The sequence below is a fragment of the Apaloderma vittatum genome, unplaced genomic scaffold (assembly GCF_000703405.1).
Source record: "Apaloderma vittatum isolate BGI_N311 unplaced genomic scaffold, ASM70340v1 scaffold2452, whole genome shotgun sequence".
NCBI lineage: Eukaryota > Metazoa > Chordata > Aves > Trogoniformes > Trogonidae > Apaloderma > Apaloderma vittatum.
The window spans coordinates 50,733-71,892 of record NW_009704006.1 but is presented as its reverse complement, the minus strand read 5'-3'; the positions used below and the strand labels follow the sequence as shown (position 1 = coordinate 71,892).

The window sequence follows — 21,160 nt, the reverse complement described above, 5'->3', positions numbered from 1 at the left end:
TTTGGAGCTGCGGTGTCTGTTCTTAAATCCCCACCCCCACCAGTAATTTTGCTCATATGTTTTCCATAAATCTTGTCTGTTTAAAATGTTCCAACTAATAGTTAGGCAAAACATTTAGCATAATGATATGATTAACAGAGTCCATTTTTTTGGCAGCCAGGGTGCTGTTTTTCTTAAGTAAGCATTGCAGTTTAATTGCAGTTTATCCTGATTAGAGATACGAAGGAATTATTCATTTTCTTGGAGGATTTCTTGTGGTGTGGGGAGGAGTGTTTGTGGTTGGGGGTTTGGGGTGTCCTAGTATTTTTTTAAATATGAGGATTTAAGGATTCTGCATTCATTTTTACAAGAATATAATGTGTGATTTGGCTGGATTTTTGAAGTGATAATATTATAAATCTCCCAATCACCGTTGCACGATCTGTTTTAGCATTCATGTGCCTAATTTCTGTTTGTAATCTGATTACTGGCTTGAGCTGCTCCAGCTTGCAGCCTATTGCTATGCATTTACTGTACTCCCTGGGACGCGATAGCCTGACAGCTCCAGTCCTGTGCTATGAAAAATCTCTACACGATATTACTAAGACAGGCCTAGGGCTGTGGCTGAGAATTAGCTGCTATTGTAGTTTCTCTTTGCTGAATCCTTTGTTTGTGCAACCATGTTCAGAAATCCTTGGATCTCCAGCTATTTGGGAAATGTTAAATACTCTGAGGAGCAAGGTAAGAGTTCCAAGTTGATAGAAGAAAATGCAGCTCATTTGTGTGTGTTTAATCTCTTGTATATATGTGTGCATGTGTAAATATTGTTTGACTGGATCTTAGGCAGCGACATTAGCTACTTTAGCAATCAGTATGCAGTTAGTCACCTAGGCTATTTCATTATTTCCTAAAGGACACTTTTGAAAGATCCGATTAGATGGATCTTTTAATTAGCTTAGCTTGCCGCGGACTTAGGGCCTTTAAATATACTAAGTAACACTGGAAGATTGCATCTACATTTTTTCCTTTTCTTTTTAATTTCAGCATTTTTAATTTCCAATGTATTAAATTATGGACAGTGTGATTTTATCCAGTAGTTTGTACCTAAGAGAGAGTGGGACTAGACTGGACAAAGGGTTAAACTTATGAGCAAGTTTGATTTACACTTCAGTAAACATACTCTTAATTTTAAAAACAAATATTTAATATTGTTTTAATGTGGTTATGAGCATGTTTAGAATTCTTCAGTGAAAGAAGGAACAAAATGCTGTTGCAAAAATGTTCCTTCTGTGTATGTGATACTGTGAGGGTGGGATTTTTTCTTTAAATTAACCACTGAATTAAGACTTTGTTAAACTGACATTTCTTTTGTAGGCATATTTATTTTCTTTTGAAGCAGGGTTGTTTTAATTTTTTTCCTATGTTTGCATCTAATTTTAAGACTTCCATATTGTAGTGAGTGAGTTTATTGGACTTTAATCCTCCCACATGGGGTTTAATTTGAACAGGAGGAAATACATAAAATATCAAAACTGCGTAACAGAATATAATTGTCTGGTTGGGTTTTCTGTGTTGGAGGGGAGTGGGGGGGGAGAAGAGCTTGCTACTGTGAAATGCAGCAAAGTTTTAAGATCTTTTTGAGGCATTATAGATGTGGTATGTATAAATGTTCCTGAATGTGTTTAATGGGTAGCAAGAGTCAGACCGGCTTGTCTGCCTCCTCTTCGCAGCCCATCTCCCTCCCTTCTCCCAGTGAAGCAGTGAAAGCCACTTTCCTCCCCTCTCCAGTTTTGTCTAGGGTAGGGAGGATTTCTCTGTGGTCTACTTGTGGTTTTCATGGTGGACAGCTGTTTTAGTGCCAAAAAAACTCGAGGATGGGCTATATCCTGTTAGAGCAGCTATAAATTTAAGATATGCCTGGTTCTGATTAGCTTCGCTGATACCCTGCTGGGCTTTTTAAGTTACTGCATACTCTTCTCACAGTAATGTAAATCTGGCCTTTTTAGAGGATACTTACGGCATGGAGTATTCTTTTTAGTGTTTTAGTGTAAAATACAATGATTTATATACCATTCATACTGTTTTTCTTATAATCTTCTGTTTTGATCTACCAAGATGTTTCTGTGTAATCTGTGTGTTTTATTCTCCGTTTACTTGGAAAGAGAAAATGAATGTTAACAAAAACAGGAAAAAGTTGCCTATTAAAGCTGAAGAATGCTATTAGGAAAGCTGCTTGAAATCTGCAGTGACTTGTAGCAGATGCCTAAAAAATGCCTTTTTGCACATTTTAAGCCTTATTATCAAGCTGTTAAAGTGATCTTTTCTTTTTTCTTTTTTTTTTTTTTTTTTTACATAAATCTGTTTACCTGGAGAGCTGACAGAAAAAAATTGGAAGATAAGAGGACGGTGAAAACTTGTGAAATTCATGGAAAAAAGATACATTCTCTAAATTGTCAGCTATAATAAGTTTCATTAAATTTTTTTTTCAAAAATAAGAAACATCCCATGTAAAGTTTAAAAAATTTTGTGTATTTGTATATAAAACCACTTTTTTAAACTCTTCTTTGAAATAGTTAAATCCCAGCTCTAGGGTAGAGTAAAAGGGATGCTGAATCTTTCTGAAGTCCAGGTTGTCCAATACTCAGATCTGTCTTTGAAACCTAAAATGAACACTGCACAAGTGATCGATTTTGTATTTATTTAGGGACTTGGGTTAATTGGCTTGATATGTATGGGGACAGAAGGCAATTTTCTTACTGGGAGTAAATTATTAGTAGCTTCATGTGTTTTCAACAGCAATCACAGGTGCTCTCCTGCCTCCTGGCTACCAGTTCTCTAAGGTCTCTTAATAGCATCCTTGTGGTTGAATGGAGGGAGCTGGTACCTGGAGCACTGGTTCCTCTTGCCACTGGCCATTATTTAGACCCTCTGATGATGCTCTTGACTGCAGAAAGAGAAAGTTAAGTCTGTGGAGAGAGAAGGGAGATTGATCATTGCTTGTTATGGTTCTCAAAGGTTTGGGGAACTTAGTGGATTTGTAACATGAAGATAAGGCTGGATCTGGCACAGCTTTGCTCTGAGTATAAACATGTCCTACTCCAAAAGTAGGCATGTTCTAAGGCTATTCAGAAAAATAAGAGAGCTTCCAAACAGTAGACAACCTTCAGAAGCGTTTCCGTCATGAATGATGTAATACTATTGTTGCAACATATTCTCAGCTGGGCATCTCCGACTTCTGCAGTGAATAGGCAGTTTTTATGGTACTGCTACCCTGCAGCCAGAAAAGACTCTTTGACGCTTGCAGCATTTCTCATTTGCAGAGTGCTTCATAAACATGTCTACTGCACATTTGATGAGCCAGGAAACTGAGTCAAGGAGTTCAAGCGATAGCTGTAGGCTGTAGTGCTACACCATGAATACTGAGATTAGAACATGGCAGTTCTGTAAAGCGCTGGCACTTTTGATATGTTTACAGTTTGCATGCATTTTGTGCAAGGCTTTGGTTTATCACCGTATTGGACTTTAACTAGAGGGAAGATCCTCGTACAGCCTTTCCAGTGGAAAAGGACTGGTTTTGGTGACTATAACCTAGTTTCCTAAAAGCTCCCTGTTTATTAAAGCTTCTTCACTACAGTGTGGGTATTTTTTTTTTTTCATTTCACAGATTTTGACAAAGAAAACTCAGTCAGATTTAAATGTTCACGATTGCTCCAAAGGAAAAGGGCGTTAAGGTAAGATCAGTTTTTTTCTCGCCTGGTGAAAATTGACTGGTTCCATGATTGTGATTTGCTACTTGAATCTACATTTATTCTTTTGTCAGGGAGAATTATCATTGGCCCTTTCACAGGACCAAATTTTGGCATAAAACAGATGCTCTGAACAGGAATTGGAAACACCATCTTCTAAGTGAAGTGAGGATTTATAGCTGGCATCACTAAAGGAGAATTCCCATTCTGCAGTGAGCCTCCTGCCACTGCAAAACCTATTTTCCCTTGCATGGCACAGACACAGTATAGACACTTAGTGAACCAGCTTGGAAAATTGATCTGCCTGAGAAAGAAGGTGGCTGAAGTGGGTGAATTAATTATACAGCCATGCAAGAAGCTTTGTCAGCACATGGGAGGGGGCCACCGCGGGGACGAATGGAGAAGTGACGTTGCTGTTTCCTTGCAGGGCCGTGCTGCCTTGTGCCTGCAGTCTTAGGGCACAGCTCCACCAGGCTGAGTAAGGGGTTACTGTTCACAGTTGAGCAGGGTGGCAAGTCACATTCCTTCTCTTCCCGCCCTCGTTCCACCTGCTTTTGGTGTCCGCCTTTGTGCTTTCTGGACTCATTCATGATGGCACAGAGAGCAGGTTAGGGAATGGGAAACTGACTCTTGCCCCAGCAACCAGCTGCACAGGAGTCCACCAGCCTTAGGCACCCAGGCTTATCTTTGCAAGCATCTTTTTGGTCAGCTTGCACCTTCTGGACTGCACCTGGTTCCCCATCATGTTGTTTCTTAGGTACTGTAGAGAGGTGGAAGGCATAGGTGCACAATACGGGTTGCGTCATGGAAGACAAGTAGGGGAGAGTAGAAAAGAAGGTAGTAGAGACTGCTGTGACTGTAGGATATATGAACATTCTTTTACGTAGTGTAAGTGTACAGGGAAAGAAATTCTCCTGGAGGCAGAGAAAGACAGGAAAAGTGAATGCCAAGCACCTAGCTGGCAGGTATACAAGTAGGTATACAAAATCTCAGTATATCCCATAGCTTTGATCCAGATGGCAGGGCAGTGTTACCAGTGGCATTTGGATCAAACTTCTGCTTGCTTTTGGGCGTGTAACTAGGTTAGTGGGACAGCTATTTAGAAACTGTATGCTGCTGCTGCAGCAGGTGAAGTTTTTAGTCTGGAATCCCTGATGTATAGAAGCAGTCTGTACTTACTTTGGAAATTGCAAGAGCAGTAGAACTACTGAGACTGTCAGATTCTCTACTAATGCCACGTTATATATTGTTTTTAAAGAATAACTTCTGAGGATGTGAAGTATTATTGCTTGTGTTGTAATAGGAATCATATGAGTTCCTGAACATTGGAAAGCTTAATGAGTTTGTTGGGTACCCGAGGCCAAACCACACACAAATCCTGTGTGAAACAAACTTGTGGGACCTGGTGCTGTTGATTGCATTTCATGAACCATGATCAGAGGCTGTATTTCAGGCAAGCAAAGGAGAAGTTCCTCTTTCAGTATCCAGATTTAACAGGGACTTTGAGAACAAAGAGTTTGTGCAAACTTCTATTTTTTTTTTTTTTCACTTAGGAAAACCCATATATGCTTTAAGTTATTTTAAGAGTAAATGTACATAGCCGGACTGTTACATGCAGAAAGTCTCGGTGCTGCTGCTTGCAATCTGCTCAGAATTCTGAGCAGTGTCCTGTAATATTTTATTTATTTATTTATTTTACTATTTGGAATTGCTTTAACATTGTTCCAACTCATTTTAGATTCTTAATGAATGTTCTTATTGAATACTGTGACATGTCCTAAATGTGCCTACTTTCATTTTTAGAACTAATTCTATATATGTATCTATAAATACCAATTGTTTGGCTTGACTATTTCATCTTCACAGCAGTGCTCTGTCTCTGAATTCTTTGTGCAAGTGAAAGCAATGGAATTGCTACATTGTTTTAAAACATTTTGTGTTTCTAATATATGAATATTGAAAGCAAGCAATGCCACCTGCAGCTGTGAAAGAGGGAGCAAAAATACATCTGAAGAGGAAAAACTTCTAATTTGTGGATAAAATAGTAGATGAATATAGTTATTCATTTAAAAATAAAGAAGTAAATAAAACTTCAGAGGGAAATGGAAAAAAAAGAGCATAAGGGAAACGCTGAAGGAACTTCCACAAAGCAGATAACCTGTGATGCTGTGTAGCCCAGTGAGGGTTAAACTTAAGAAGTTTGTCGTTATTAAAAGAAGCTTGATAAAATCTGCCAGTGAGCAAAGGTTGGAAGCCACCCTCAGTGCAAGGGAGGAGGGAGCTCACATACAGGAAGAACTGCATGACCTTGAGGAGTAATAGAAAAAGGATGTAATGTAATAATATTAAGTGCACAGTTGTGCATTGGGGGCTGATAAATTTTTCTGCCACTTGCAACTGATGAAAACAAAGCCCTGGCATATTACTTTCTCATGCAGGACTGAGCAACCAATATAGTGTAGATATAAAAGGCAAATGTGTTTCAGAGCTCACATTCATCTGGCTAGTCATATGATAATGCTTTCTCTATTAAAATTCCTATTTTTATAAGAACCTGCTAATGCTCAGGTCTGGAATCAAGCAGTCCAGCCCTGGTCACCATATACAAAGAAGATGACTTAAAACTAGAATAGGTAGAAAACATTTTTACAGATAATCAGTGAAACTGAGAGTCTGTCTCGAGGAACCTGAGCAGATGTGGAAAACTTCTGTTAAAGAAGAACGAATAAGGTAACTAACAATACTGGCATGAAAACAAATGGATGGAAACCCAGTGAAAAGCATTTAGACTGGGTTTACAGGGCTTGTGGCTTCAGAGTCCCTGGAACTCCCTGGAGCTTGGAGGAAGAGGCAGAGATGAACCTGACTAGTTTATAGTATTGAGAAGTTTGTTGAAGATCTGCCAGCAATCCAGTAATACAGTTCTGTTTAGAACCAGTGGGCTAGTACCATCCTGATCCAATATGATTTTACCCTTAGAAACTTGTGTGGCACTGAGGCGTAGCTGTGGATGTTAGTGCACAGTTAAACATTTTGCTGTGTGAGTGAATGCTTTTCTGTAAAGAATCCCATGTTTATAGGAACTTAAGGTGCTGCACTGTCACAAGCATTATGGAAGCAATTGGAGATGCTGCTAAATAAAGCCCAGGTATTCAAAAGTCATGAGCCGGATCCCTCAGCACTTTTGAGATAAGTCTTAAGTAATCAAATTGTTTTGACAAAGTAAATTTTGATTTTGATTTATAGCCATAGGCCATTTTTCAATGCATTTTTTAAACTCATCCTCAGCCAAAAGTAGTAGAAACTGCTTTCCAGTGGAAACTGGGAATCTCTCCACCTAGGGGTTCTCCAGAAGCTGCGTCTGTAAGAAAATAACATATTGTGAGTATAATAAGAATCGCAAGTGTTGGCAGTGTGGGGTTAGGCACGCAGAAACGTGTGGTGAACTGTCTGAGTCTCTGCCTGGTCTCAGATGACACACAAGCCCGTTTGCTTGTGGCTGCTGTGTGCAATTTTTTAGAATTTTCTTTCGGGTTTTGGTTAGTTCCATTACAGTGTTCTTTGTGCTGTAAGGAAATGAAGTTTTCTGTAATGGATAATTTGTTGCAGTTTTTCATCTTCTATTTGCTATTTTCTTTACTGACTAACATTGCTTGTCTTGGCAGTACCTGAAATCATTTCTGTAAGTCTAGTTGTTGGAGACTATTTGCAGCAGGTGGCTCGGTGACACAGCCCAGTTTTGTTACTGTCATTTCAGGGCTTTTATTCTGTCCTTGGTGTCTTACAAAGGAATATTATTTATAAGCAGTAAAAAGGAAAATAATTCTTGGAGTTCACGCAAAATGTTATTAGTATATGTTAAAACTCTTTTCAATGAGAAGTATTCTTCTGGAATAGGGAGTACAGACTTTTCTTTTTATTATTTTTTTTTCCTAACCAAATACCCTTGATGAAAGGCTATGCCATTCTTTAAAGGGACGTTTAAAAACTGGCCTAAGGAGGGACTTACCAACACCAAGACTATGCAATTTGTCTTATCAGAATGATAGTAAAATGCATGGCACTTCACTATCATGGTAAAATGAAGAACCTAGGATCACTGTGGGTATCTCTATCTGTTACACCTGTCTAAGCAGTTTACTAAAGGTTTTAAGACGAGTGTAAGTTTTCTTACTCCCATTTGGGATAGTTTAGAAGTCATAATGGTAGAATACAGTATTTCTCTCTTTTTAATAACTGAAGAGAAAAATCTCACTTTATCTACCCATGAGGAGGAACACTTCCTCCACAAAAAGTCTCTCTAGACAGTATCTACTTTAGACCGTTATGACACCTACATGTTACAGTTTGAATTTGTATATTTAATGAATGTATTTAAAGAAATATTTTTTTAAGATAAATGGACATTTTTTGCTGCTTTGAAAAGGGAAGACATAAAACTAAATGATCTACTGTTCATATTAGTGTCGTATCAGCCGTAAAAGATCCAGAAATCAGTGCAGTAACAACAGTAGGTCAGTCATGCAGAAGGCTTATAGGTGGAGTGTACGTACCGTACTGCATTTGGTGAAATATGTTTTAAGACTTATGGAGAACCATTTGATATAGATTATTTCAAATGTAATTGCTAATAGAGCATTTTGAAGGCAGTCTCTAGTCAGTAATTCAATGCAAATATGTGTCACAGTCAGTTCCAAACAAGTTTCAGATTATGTTGGGTTTGGCTTTGTGAGTTTCTTGGGGTTATTTCTTATTTCGTCCTTATGGAAAATATTTTCTTTGGTATCACTGTAAGACTATCTTGCAGTAAATTGGTTACATCTTGGCTTTATTTGATTTGTAGCAGAAACATCCACAGTTCTGTAAACCAGATGTTGTTTTCAGTTTTCAGAAGGAGTTCTCATTTGAAGATAAAGAAGAACTTGCAAACAGCACAAAGGATATTGATGCTAATCTCTTAGCAGTACTTCCAAAAGGTAGGTAAGGGAGACACATTATGAACCCAAATGGTAATTTAACATGTGAAGTTTAGATTATGCAAGTGCAAGGCACAGTTAAAATTGCTTTAGGCACAGATGTTTTGTAAATGAGATGGTTTTCTTTTTATTTCCCCTGTGAAGTATGCATAGGGCATGAAATGGGACGAACCACAATGCTCCTTAACACGGCCTTGTTATATCCCCCTTCATAAAGTTCAGCTTTACTTAGCTAGTTTTTAATAACTTAAGAAGTAGTTGAAATTCAAAACTTCAGACAGGTTTTTTTGAACAGTTAGATTAATAACAAATTCAAAGATATTGACTTGTAATCATAGTTCTTTCTACTCCCCTTTGGTGGTTGGTAGAATCACTGTGCTTTCGTGACTAGCTGACTACACACTGAATTTTAGTCTTGCATTCTAAAGCACCTGTACTAAGTATGGATTTGGGGATTTTTCTTTTTCAAGCTTCTGTCTTAGTCTGAATAAGTTATGAAGAAAACAGCATTTCCATTTTTATCTTTTGACATGGTTGAGGCAAAGGTGAGAATTGGTTCTCATGAGTCAGAGGAAATCACAGTCTGCTTGAAAATATTTCTTGATTAATAAAGGGTGACATTTGACTGACTGTATAACTGGCATAAGTATGTTTCTGTCACTCAGGGTTGTTGTGGATCTCAGAACTTAGATTAGAATCGTGCATGTATTCTGATGATATTTACCCTTTTCAAACAAACTGAGGCCAGATGCATTAATCCCAATGTAATGAAACTGGATTGTTCTTTTAATGTTGTTTGGTGCAGAGTCCAGTTAGAGAAGAGCTTTTAGAATGTATTTTATAATATAATCATTGCAGATATTCCAGAAGACACTTTAAGGATACAATGATGAAGTAGAGTAATATGCACATACACAATACAGACTTCCTGAGAGCACTAGTCTATAATACATGTTCCCTCATTATTCCATATATTTAACCTTGCAGTCATGCTGGCTGACAAATTAGTTGTGAGAACCTTCATCTGAAAAACTATCTCTCTAAGTTGCTCCTCGGTGAACTAATTTCTATTCCAAGATGTCTCTATTTCCTAAGAAGTTATTCTTGTAAGAAAGGCATCAGATTTGGTGTGTACAAGACTTAAGAAAAAGTTAGCAACGGGAGCTGATGGTTACATTCTGCAGGGACTGCCTGAGGCCAAACACTTTTGGAAAGTCCAGGTTATCTGTCCCGTCTAGGGCCTCACTTTGATGCAAGTTTGCACAGGCTGGCAAATTGGAGGAATACATTTAGCTTTCAACTGATACAGACTGAACTGAGGTTCAGAGAGTCTAGCTGAAGTCTCACACATTGCTGCATGCTAGCATAAATGGAAGATAAATGCTTCTCCTGCCTGGTTTGTAGGAGTGGAGGAACAAGGCTGGTAGGCTTTGCTATTGTGTTAAAATTTGTGTTGCAACGGTCACTTGTTATCTCTGAGAAATCAAGCCTCTGGCAGGTAAACTTTTGATCCATGTCTGTTAAGGCTTCACAAATGTATGTGCTCAGTATCTACTAGGAAGATGGGTGCTCACTCTCTCCTACTTATGGAAGGCTTGATTTAGTTTTTACAGCTTCTGTATTTTAAAAATAAAACTGCTATCACATGCCTGCAACTTTATCCACATGCATCCCCTGTTATTGAAGAAGGCTTCCAGCAAAAACATATTTATATTCTGTAACAAATGTTTCTGAAAGATTTCTGAATTCTATAAGAAATCTTTCACCTTAATTTAAGGAGTTTTTTTAAACATTCTTGTAAGGTGCGCTCCAAATGTAGGTTTTGGTTTTTACTCTGGGACAAGACTTTGAATAATTTGCTAAATACTGATATTATAGGGTAAATTCTGCTCGGAAGGTCTACGGTTACCAAAACTAAGATTTGTCTTGACAGTCTACCTTACAGGGTGTGCTACCATAGCATGCTGCTCACCATCTTGAAATAAAGACTGAAGTTCAAAGATGTTCTTGAACTGTGGCTGTTCCTCCTGTTGCCCTTAACTATACTGGCCAACAGTGCTCACAAAGTGTGTTGGCATGAAGTAACTTAGATAAGGATCTTAAACTGTTAAATTAATTATTTAAAGCTTCTTAGTCTTTTTTTGTGTGTGGTCAATCAGATCTTTGTGCTGCCTTTTGGGGAGAAGTGTTGTTATTCTTTAATGCTGAGTGTCTTTAAAATGATACAGTTTCTTATGGTCATGTGGGAAAATGTCCCATGAACAGATCGGAAATTGGCGCCAACATATTCAAATGGCAAACTGAAAAAGAGAAACCCCATTACCTAAGCGTGCAAGGGCCAACCAGTATCCTTGGGACTGAAATTTCTCCCAACTAGCTTTCACGTTTTGACATCAAGTATTTTATTCAGCAGAAAGAAATCACTAGAGTAGAAGAATTCTTACTTTTTTTTTCTTTTTTTTTTTTCTTTTTGCCTCTTTGTTCTTCTTTTCCCCACTTCTCCAGAAGAATATTGCTGAAACTGCTTTCACAAAAAAACTCTGCAGATGTTGACCAACCTAACTGAAATTACTGTCTGGAATCTCAAGTGTGGAAAAAGTGTAAGGCAGCATAGAGTAGTCCCATGCTATTTTTGTCCCATCTTGTTTGGGAAGGTGTTGGAGAGATGCTTCATGAGGCCAGTGCTCTTTTTAGGACTGCAAAGCGGTAGTAGAATCTTTGGAACTTCAGCTAACACGTAGCAAGAGGGTGTTGAGCTAATGCTCCTGGGAGTTCTTTGGATGTTCCACATTTCTTGTATGTGCACAACTTATAGTCAAGTTTCCTTTTTTGGAGAGGGGGGAAATAAAGAAGACTTTAGTATATGAAAGTAAGCTTTAGAGTTGTGTAAAAGACCTGTTCTCTGATGATGGCTTTAGGGACTATGTAAGTTGGTGACTAGGGAAGAAAAATGATCAGGATTTGGATGGAATGCAGTTTTATTAACTGTGAGCTCTGGAGGCCTTTGACCTGTCTGAAGTGGCAGAACAATTATGGGGTTTGTTTTGACCATTTTATGTACGTATCGCCAGCAGATGGAACAGAAAAACTCTCATAGCCAGAGGAGCAAATTTAAACAGGAGTAGATTTGACAGAGGTGGGAGCAAAGTATTTATGCGAAATCATTCCCTTTGGTGCAGCGGTGAGATGAAGGCTGGTTTCATACGGGTAATTTCTTTGTTTAATGCAGTTATACTGTTAGCAGAGCTTGTAAGCAGAGCAGCAGGCGGGAACTGCTGCACTGAGAGAAAAGTCTGTGAAAACACAATGTAAGGGCTGACCTTTGCTTTATTGATGGTTCAGGATGCAAGTTTTCTATTGCCTAAGTCAGGTTCCCATCTGTCTCCAGTGCCTGGAGCTTGCTGACTTGAAGTGGCTATGTTGTATTGTCAACCTGGTCAACAACATAGGCTTCAGTCTGCTTTGCTGCAGGTGCTGAAACTAGGCATGGAAGAGGTGTCCCTTGGGTTAGCACTGTTAAGTAACTGCGTACTTAGCTACTCTGTACGGCCGGTTGCTTCCAATGTATGCATATTAGATTTTTTTTTTTTTTTAGGGCCTGATAACAATCTGAGCTAACTTCAGAAATTGAAGTGGATAGCTTGAGTCTGTAAGAATGTAGACTGAAGGAGTTGTTTTGGAGAGTGGCCCATTTGATTTCTTCCCATGTTAATCACAGTAGGCACTCATCTGTAGCCTTTCACTGTACTCATACCTCATTCATTTGCTGTACTGAGTAGTCATGATCAGATTTTTTTTGCTGATCCAAGATATTTTATTTCTAGTCCTAGTGGCTTTTCAGCACATAAGGTTGATATGATCGTCAATGCCAATAGTATCTATCTATATGAGGTATGAGCATCGGTATTGACTAGAGCAAACTTCCTGGATATGTGTCAGCAAAACTGAAATCCTGACTTAATTATGCATGTAAGTGCTTGCAGTAGAGGAAAGGGAGGGAAGGTGCACCTGACCTTTAAAAGGGTGGTGTTTCAGTAATGTTTATCTTCTAAGTATGTAGAGGGATGAAGTCTGGTAGGGAAAAAAGCTGATAGATTTACTCCTGCAGTGGTGTGGGACAGTGTCTGCTAGACACTTCTGAGTCATCGGGCGTTTCTGATGATGACTTAGGGCTGATTTAGCAGGCTGTACACTTTAGTTTGCTTTACCTTTTGATCCCTGGGTCAACAGGATTAGAACCCCCAAGGTTCATTGCAGTAGAATAGATGCACACAGCTTTTAGCACTGAAGCAATGATGTGGAAAAGAGGGGGGAAGAGATTGTCAGGCACACGCAGAGTCTGCTGCATCCTTTGACAGCCTGGAAGGCTTCTCTTCCTGGTGGTAAGAAGTCACACCACACTTGTTTATGTAGCACTCACTACTCCAGTGTGGTTTGCAAACATCCCTGATAACTGTGCACATATGCGTGTATATATAGGGATTACTTCATCTATCATGCCTCCTGTTGGTTCACTACTATTTTGTGAACTGTGACAGCTGTGTACTAGCACATAACACCACCAAACAGCTTAGGGGGAGAGAGGGAAAGTATGTCCAATTAAAACTACAAGGGAAAGTTACTTAAGTAGAAAATTCTATGCAAGAATATCATGGGGATATATGGTAATTTTCACCCCAAACATGAGTCACTGGGTTTCTTGGTATTTGCTCAGTATAAGGGAATGTAGAAAAGTAAGGACTAGGGAACACTGTTTCCCTCTAAACATAGTCAGACCCCAGCCTTTGTGCAGTAATTCCATACTACCTGGTTATGAAATGGATTGCAATAGTGTGTAAGCTTTACCTTAGTTAACTACTTGCCCAGTTTATACTAGATGTTGAAAACTGCTAGGATGGCATAGCAATTCTAGCTTAGCCTGGACGTACCTGGAGGAGAGGACTCCTTGGTGTTTATACCTATGTGCCTAATGTACTTTTAACAACGCAATTGTAATAAACTGGGAAAACAAGAGGAAAATGCTTGTTCCCTGACAAAATCTGTTTTAAACCTCTTACTTTATTTGACTGTTCCTTCTTATTCTAAAGGATTTTAGCAAGTTTCTGTGAGTTTCTGAAACAGTAGCTTATAAACTGTATAATCTTTTGTTATCTCAGTTTCAGAATTAAGAAAACTGTTTGAACCAAACAACCAAGATTTTTTGGAAATGAAAAGGTAAAAAGAAAAAGCCTTTGGCCTGTAAAACAAAACACATAGCTTGTTTTGTTACCTCCTTTTAGAAACTCTCCCTTCAAACTTTCAAAGATGCCTGATTTCACATTTTTCACATCTTTTTCAGGAAAGAGAGAATAGCTAGACGTTTAGAGGGAATTGAAAATGACACACAACCTATGCTTCTACAAAACTGTCCAGGATCAGTCACACACCGTTTACTAGAGGAAGATACACCAAGATATATGCGTGCAACTGATCCATACAGTCCCCACTTAGGTAAGTGGCATATGTCAGGCAGTCTTGCACTGGCTTAGTTATTTCGTGTTTACTACTCTATGATTTGTGCCGTACATGGAGAGGAGTTTTATAGAAGAGCTGCGGTCAAGTTTTCTTTTTTAACTTGTCTTTTAGTTCTCCAGTTTTCTTATTTGAAAAAGATTGAACATCCATATTGTTTTATAACAACAGTAATTTGCTATGAGAATCTTAAAGAATTACAACTAATACACATTCCTTAATCATTTGTCTGTGGTTTTAGAGTCATAAGTGCAAAAAAGCAATATGTCTGTGCGGTTACTAGTACACGTTGATTTGTAAGAAAATGGGAGTCTTTTAGTTCACTCTGTGAATTTTGGGTAGAATACTCAGAGGTTTGGGGTGGACTTACTCATGAATGTTGTACTTCTGACAGGAAGATCAAATGAAGAGGAGGAAACCTCAGATTCTGTAGAAAAACAACCCAGATCATCCAGATACCGAGCAGAAATCACAGGAGGTAACACAGAGCCCTTGTATAGTACAGGAAACATGGATGTCCAGGAACTGGAGTCAAAAGCAGAAAGAATAGCTAGGTACAAGGCAGAGAGGCGACGCCAGCTAGCAGAAAAGTATGGATTATCTCTTGATTCTGATTTGGATTCTGACTACTCATCCAGATATACACGGGCAAGGAAAGATCCTGACAGCGTGGAAAGAAAGACAGTGAAAAGTGAAAGGCAAGATGATGAAAACAAGGACTGTGGCTGCCTGTATTTGTCCAGAACTGAGACAAGGGAGTCAAAGAGTGGGATTTCTGAATCCAAAGAGTACTCCAGCCATGAAAAAGATGGTGTTCCAGATAAAGAAGACCTCTCAAATGAAAAGAGTGTTAGGAAAGCAGATGATGACAGTGCCATTAGACAGGCTTCTGACCCTTCAGCAACCTTGGATAGTTCTGTCTCCCTTTCACTTTCTGCACAAGAATCTTCCTCCTATAATGAAGTGCCAACACCACCAAAGCAAACTCCCAGAGAGTCCCTTTCTTCACCAAAGCGGGCAGCCTCACCAATCCATTTGCAGAATGACCAGCCCTTGCACAGTAACATCCGACAAAGGTAAGCATGGTTTTTATTTGTTTGTTTGTACAGTAGATTCCTTTACCATAGTCACCTGAAGTAGTAGTGTCTACAATATTTATGAGTGCATTTAGTGGCTTTGGATGTCTCGGGCTGGACTGGTTGGGTTATTGAATCACAGTACATTTCTGATACAGGGAAGTGGGTATCTATTTCTGTTATTAGATATGTCCTTGGTTTCACTTTATATTTATAGAATTTATGCTAAAATTAGGCCCTTAGTGGAGGGAGTGGAGTAACTGATGTTTAAGTTACTTACACAGACCAGAAACTGAAGCAGTTATGGTTCTAAATCTGCTTTCTTTAGTTTTTTCCATAACCTGTTGAAGCAAACCTTTTAACTTTTGTCCTCCATATCCTGTAATTGTTTGGATGGGAGTTTCCAAGTAAAGGCAAGTTGTTTCTCAGTGAAGATTTAAATACCTTCATGATGGCTTCTGCCAAAGGAAAAGATTTTTCAGAGTTAAAAGCTGAAAATTGTCTTGAGTCAGTTGAAATAGTAGTTGATTTGTTTTCCTGCCGTGAAAGTTGTAAAAACCCATTTGAACTGTGATAGTTAATTTTTCAGATAATACTGAGGTATGTTTGTGGTGGGGCAGAGGGGAGAGTTAAAATTCTGGGATGAATTTGGAAAACGTAGCCTCCCTCATGGTATGCAGAATTACTTCAGATTTGACAAATTTCCTCCAGCAACAGGGTAAGCAGATTCTTCCAGAAGGGAAAAAAAAAAAGTAGTTTTCACTAATTTCATGTTGTGGTTTCACACTGTAGTGCAAAAACAGACTGTCAGAGTATTATGGTGACTGAAAACTATGCATGACCTAAGAAATATTTTTTTAAGTGTAATTTTTCCCTGAGTAAGATTCCTTACTTTCTAGGTAGGTGGATAGATGGAAGATAACAACTGCAGAAACTTAAAATGTTGCAGCTAAGAGTGATGTGGACTGTAATGAGAACTTAATTATAAACACATCCACATCATGCTGAGCAGTGCTGATAGTTTTTAAAAAAAATGAAATGAATTGGTGTAAACCAAACCATTTACACTTTTTGGCATTTTTTTTTGCAGTAGGTTCGGAATGAAGCTATCTTAACTGGACTTCTTTTTTTCCTGCCAATTAAAATCACAAAACTTAATTCTTGTTTCTTGAAGCCTTTCTTACCTAATTCTCATAAGCATACCTTCGAGTTTGTGTGAGGAAGCAATCTTCCACATCGAAGTTTAACAACCTGGTAGATTAACTCATCTGTTTACAGTGCCTGTAAACTGCTCAGATGTACTTAGCCTTCTTTTTTCTTTCACTTTTTTGCATAGGACATATCAGTAGTCATCTTTTATTTTTTTTCATAATTTTTCATTATTCAGGTGACTTCTAATCCTGCTCACCTTCTTTTGCATGGATACGTGGCTGTATTAGCTATTATTGGACTCCTCCAATTAAGCCAAAATTTTAAAGGAATATTATAATTTCAAAAAAGCCATCAGAGGGAAAGTAAGTCAACATACTTAAGAAGTACCATCTTATTTAGCTTATGTTTTAAGCTTGCAGTTCTGCTCCTACAGTAAGGAAAATAGTCATTGCAGGGTCATCTATACAACAGAGACCAGAGTTGTACTGAAACAAGTAGTTTCAGTACAAGGAGTTGACTTGACTCCTTCAGCTTACTGGGTTATTCCAGGCTCGAAAAAACTAATTTCTGAAGTAGTCTCAACTTATATAGTACAAAATATTATCTCTTATCTTCAAATTCTCAATTTGAGATAAATCTCTTGACTAATCCAATTACTGATAGGAAGAGATATTGAAACAGGTTGTTGTCTTTATTTTATAAGGCAAAGAAAGGGACAAAGTTTACAGCCTTAAGAAAGCAAAGAGAATAGCCCAAACTTTCGAGCTAAGAATGTGTCTCCTGCAGTGTAAAAATGGGCCTTATTTTCTTTACTCTCAAAAGCAGTCCTAGTCTGTTTCTGTGAGGGGAAGCCAATGAAACACTGAACAATGAAATGCCTTCTAGATTGTTTCCCAAATCAAAAGCTGCACTGCATGCAGCACTGGTGGGATAGGAGTTGCCCTGGTGAAACAGCGTGCTGGCTATAGAGAGACACCTGAATCTGCTCATTCACAGGTTAGCCTTTTATAAGGAGACCTGATTTCTCCACATTAAGCTCTTTAATTTTTAGCTAAGGAGTGTGTTTTTTCTAATGCAGCTCTATAAACCAATTGCAAGTTCAGACTAAACAGGCTGAAGGCATTATGAAATCATTCACAAGTTGCAGTTGTTTCTTATTAAAGCTGTCACTTCTGACATTACCTATTTTTTCCTTTAATAAAAGATGCTGCAAAAGTTGAGGAGAATAGAAATAATTAATGAAGCTGTTTTTTAATGGGGACATACCTTTTCATTTGTTAAAAATCCTATGTCCCTACAAGATCTAATGCTACATTCTACGAGGATAGGCTGCGGGAGCTGGGACTGTTCAATCTTGAAAAGATAAAACTTCGGGGGAACCTAATAGCTGCCTTCCAGTACCTGAGGGGAACTTACAGGAAGGCTGGGGAGGGACTTTTTACAAGAGTGTCCACTGATAGGACAAGGGGAAATGGGTTTAATTTAAAGGAGAACAGATTTAGATTGGACCTTAGGAAGAAATTCTTAAGTACAAGGGCGGCAAGACTTTGGAATAAATTGGCCAGAGGTGTTGTGGCTGCCCCCTCCCTGGAGGTGTTCAAGGCCAAGTTGGACGGAGCCTTGAGTAGCCTGATCTAGTTGAGAGGCATCCCTGCCCATGGCAGGGACGTTGGACTAGATGATCTCTAAGGTCCCTTCCAGCCTAGGCCATTCTGTGATTCTATGAAACACTAAGGGATCAGCTGCGTTTGGCAATCACTGGAGACAGGCGCCTTCTACAAGGTCATCTTTTTTTGAAACTTACTTGTTCTCCATTTCCACATAATGAAGTGATAAGATTCATTTTCAGGTGGGTTCTCATGTTAGAAGAGTTTCAGATTGTTTCCATCAGGGAGTTTCCATGCCATTTGTGGTATGGTTGTTTTTACTTCTCCACTCTGCAGTAGTGCCATACTAAGAAGTGAGAGTGGGGGGAAAAGCAACAGGAATAGAGCTGGCAGATCTTTAAGGATGCTTACCATAGAGTGCAAGAGCTCTTGATTCCCAGGTGTAAGAGATTGGACAAGGAAGGCAAGAGACTGGCATGGGTGAGTCGAGACCTGCTGGTCAAACTGAAGAGCAAGAAGAAACTGCACAGGCAGTGGAAGCAGGGACAGGTACCCTGGGAAGAGCACAAGCACACTGCCTGGTTGTGTAGGCGTGGGGTCAGGAAGGCTAAAGCGCAGCTGGAGCTGAACTTGGTATGGAATGCAAAGAATAAGGGCTTCTACAGGTATGTTAGCCAGAAAAGGCAGGTCAAAGAAGGTGTACCTCCCCCCAGATCAGCAAGTCTGTGATGCTGGTAACAGCAGGTGAGAAGGCTGAGGTACTCAACAACTTTTTTTGCCTCAGTCTTCATTGGCAACCTCTCTTCCTATGCCACTTAAGTGGATGGACCACAAGATGGGGACTAGAAGGTTGGGTTTGTGACCACCTGAGGAACCTGAACATGCAGAAGTCTATGGGACCCGATGAGATGCATTGCAGAATCCTGAGGGAATTGGCTGATGTAGTTGCCAAGCCACTCTCTGTGGTATTTGAAAAATCATGAGGGTCAGGTGAAGTCTCTGGTGACTGCAAGAAGGAAAACATTACACCCATCTTTAGAAAGGGTAGAAAGGAAGACCCTGGGAACTATCGACCTATCAGCCTCACCTCTGTGCTTGGCAAGATCATGGCACAGATCCTTCTAGAAACTCTGCTAAGGCATAGAGAGATGATTTGAGACAGCCAGCATGACTTCACCAAAGACAAGTCCTGCCTGACCCAACCTAGTCACCTTCTGCGATGGAGTGACTGGATCAGTGGACAAGAGAAGAGCAATGGATGTCATCTATCTGGACTTCTGTAAGGCTTGTGACACTGTACTCCACAACATTCTTCTCTCTAAGTTGAGGAAATACGTATTTGATGAGTGATGAGGAATTGGTTGGATGGTGGCATCCAATGGCTCAATGTCCAGATGGAAATAGGTGACAAACGGTGTCCCTCAGGTGTCTCTGCTGGGACCAGTGCTGCTTAATATCTTGATCCCACTCTCTATGTCATTGATAAAGTGCACTCTCAGCAAGTTTGTGGATGACCCCAAGCTGAGTGATGTGGTTGACACACCTGAGGGAAGAGATGCCATTCAGAGAGACCTGGACAGGCTCAAGAAGTTCAGTTCATGAAGTTCAGTGAGGCCAAGTGCACCTGTACAGATACCCCAGTATCAATACAGGCAGAGGGATGAAAGGATTGAGAGCAGTCCTCAGGATGAGGGTGGTGAAATACTGGAAAATAGGTTGCCCATAGAGGTGGGAGATGGCCCATCCCTGGAAACATTCAAGGTCAAGTTGGACATCTAGTTGAAGATGTCCCTACTCACTGCAGGAGTTTTGGACTAGATGACTCTTAAAGGTCCTTTCTAAGCCAAACTATTCTATGATACTGTGAATAAATCATAACTTAATACAAATTGTTGACTGCATTATCACTAATTTCAGATTCTTTCTGGGCAAAGCATTGGTCGGTATTTGCATAAAACAAGCTTTCCGCAATTACTGTCTGTCTTACCTTTTGAAGGAAATCATTTGTGCACACCAAGATGTGATTTAGCTCTTACAGCAACCAAGACTTTAAACTTAAGATTTGGACTCTTGTTTGGATATGCAAGTGGGCAGTGGTTAGTATTTTAGAGGCCACGTTGCCAAGGACCCATTCTTCATTTTAATACCCTTGACAACTTCCAGTGCCAGTGTATACTCACTGGTGTGATATTCAGAGATTTAAGAATAACCTCCGGTGGTTAGGAAGTAGTTGCCTATTTCCATGCAGTCTGTTTAAAGTTGCTGTGTGGTGAGCGCTAACGCCAGCTTTCCAGCTGTCTGCTGTTTTGAAGTCAGTTCCACATGATATTGGTTCAAAAACTGTTAAATTGAAATTTGAGTTCAAACTGGAAAATAAACACAGCTTGCTTTAGAATACGTATGAAAGCTTTGTGCCTTCAGTCTTAGGCTTTAATAATTAATCCTATTATCTATCCGTGAGAAGACAACAGAGTGCTGAGAAGGTATCATTTGACATTGTCTGCGTTTGGCCGCTGAAGTGGCTGATTAAATTCAAATCGTGGCTTGCATTCTTCTGACTGCTCTCTTCAAAGACTGAGTGATCAAATATAAGTAATTGCTGCTTGGGCCGTGCCCACTATAAAAATGTGCCAAAGTACACATTAAGAGAGGAGAAGGAAGTTTGCTTGTTTCAAAGTGATTCCAGCTACCAGGTCTGCTCCAGTGAAAGATTTTTACCTTCTATTTGGTCGTTTCCTTTAGGAATTCAAAAACATTTTGAAAAACATAAGTGTTTTAACAGTTGGTATTTGACTTTGTTCTAAACTTGATTTGGATTAATGACAACTATAGGTGAGTTCTCAAATTTAAACTTATTTGCAGTAAATGCACTGTTATCTTAAGAAAAGTCATTGATTTGACCTTTTACAAGTATTTTTATTAAAAAGAAGAGCTGAGAAAAATTGAGGTAGATGACCTGGAGCTTAATTTGGGATTTTCATCCCAAATGGCTCTACTGCAATGTGAGTAGTTCTTTCAGATGTAGCTATGGGTAACGGAAAGTAGCCTGGATGCTTGTCATCTCTGGGGAGTTTGTAAGTGTTAGTGTGGCCTGATAGTCTGTGCTTGCTAGG

General features: G+C 39.2%; 1 protein-coding gene across 1 annotated transcript in view; it reads left to right on the top strand.

Moving 5' to 3' along the window:
• Positions 1 to 3,647: 3,647 nt before the first annotated feature.
• SVIL (supervillin) overlaps positions 3,648 to 21,160 on the top strand; it is a gene marked incomplete at its 3' end in the record, with an annotated part of 66,232 nt that continues 48,719 nt past the window's right edge. Inside the window, exons 1-5 of the mRNA XM_009864861.1 lie at positions 3,648 to 3,710; positions 8,610 to 8,701; positions 13,858 to 13,915; positions 14,040 to 14,191; positions 14,607 to 15,288. Coding sequence (XP_009863163.1) covers positions 13,908 to 13,915; positions 14,040 to 14,191; positions 14,607 to 15,288 — 842 coding nt within the window. The remainder of the gene's footprint in view (positions 3,711 to 8,609; positions 8,702 to 13,857; positions 13,916 to 14,039; positions 14,192 to 14,606; positions 15,289 to 21,160) is intronic.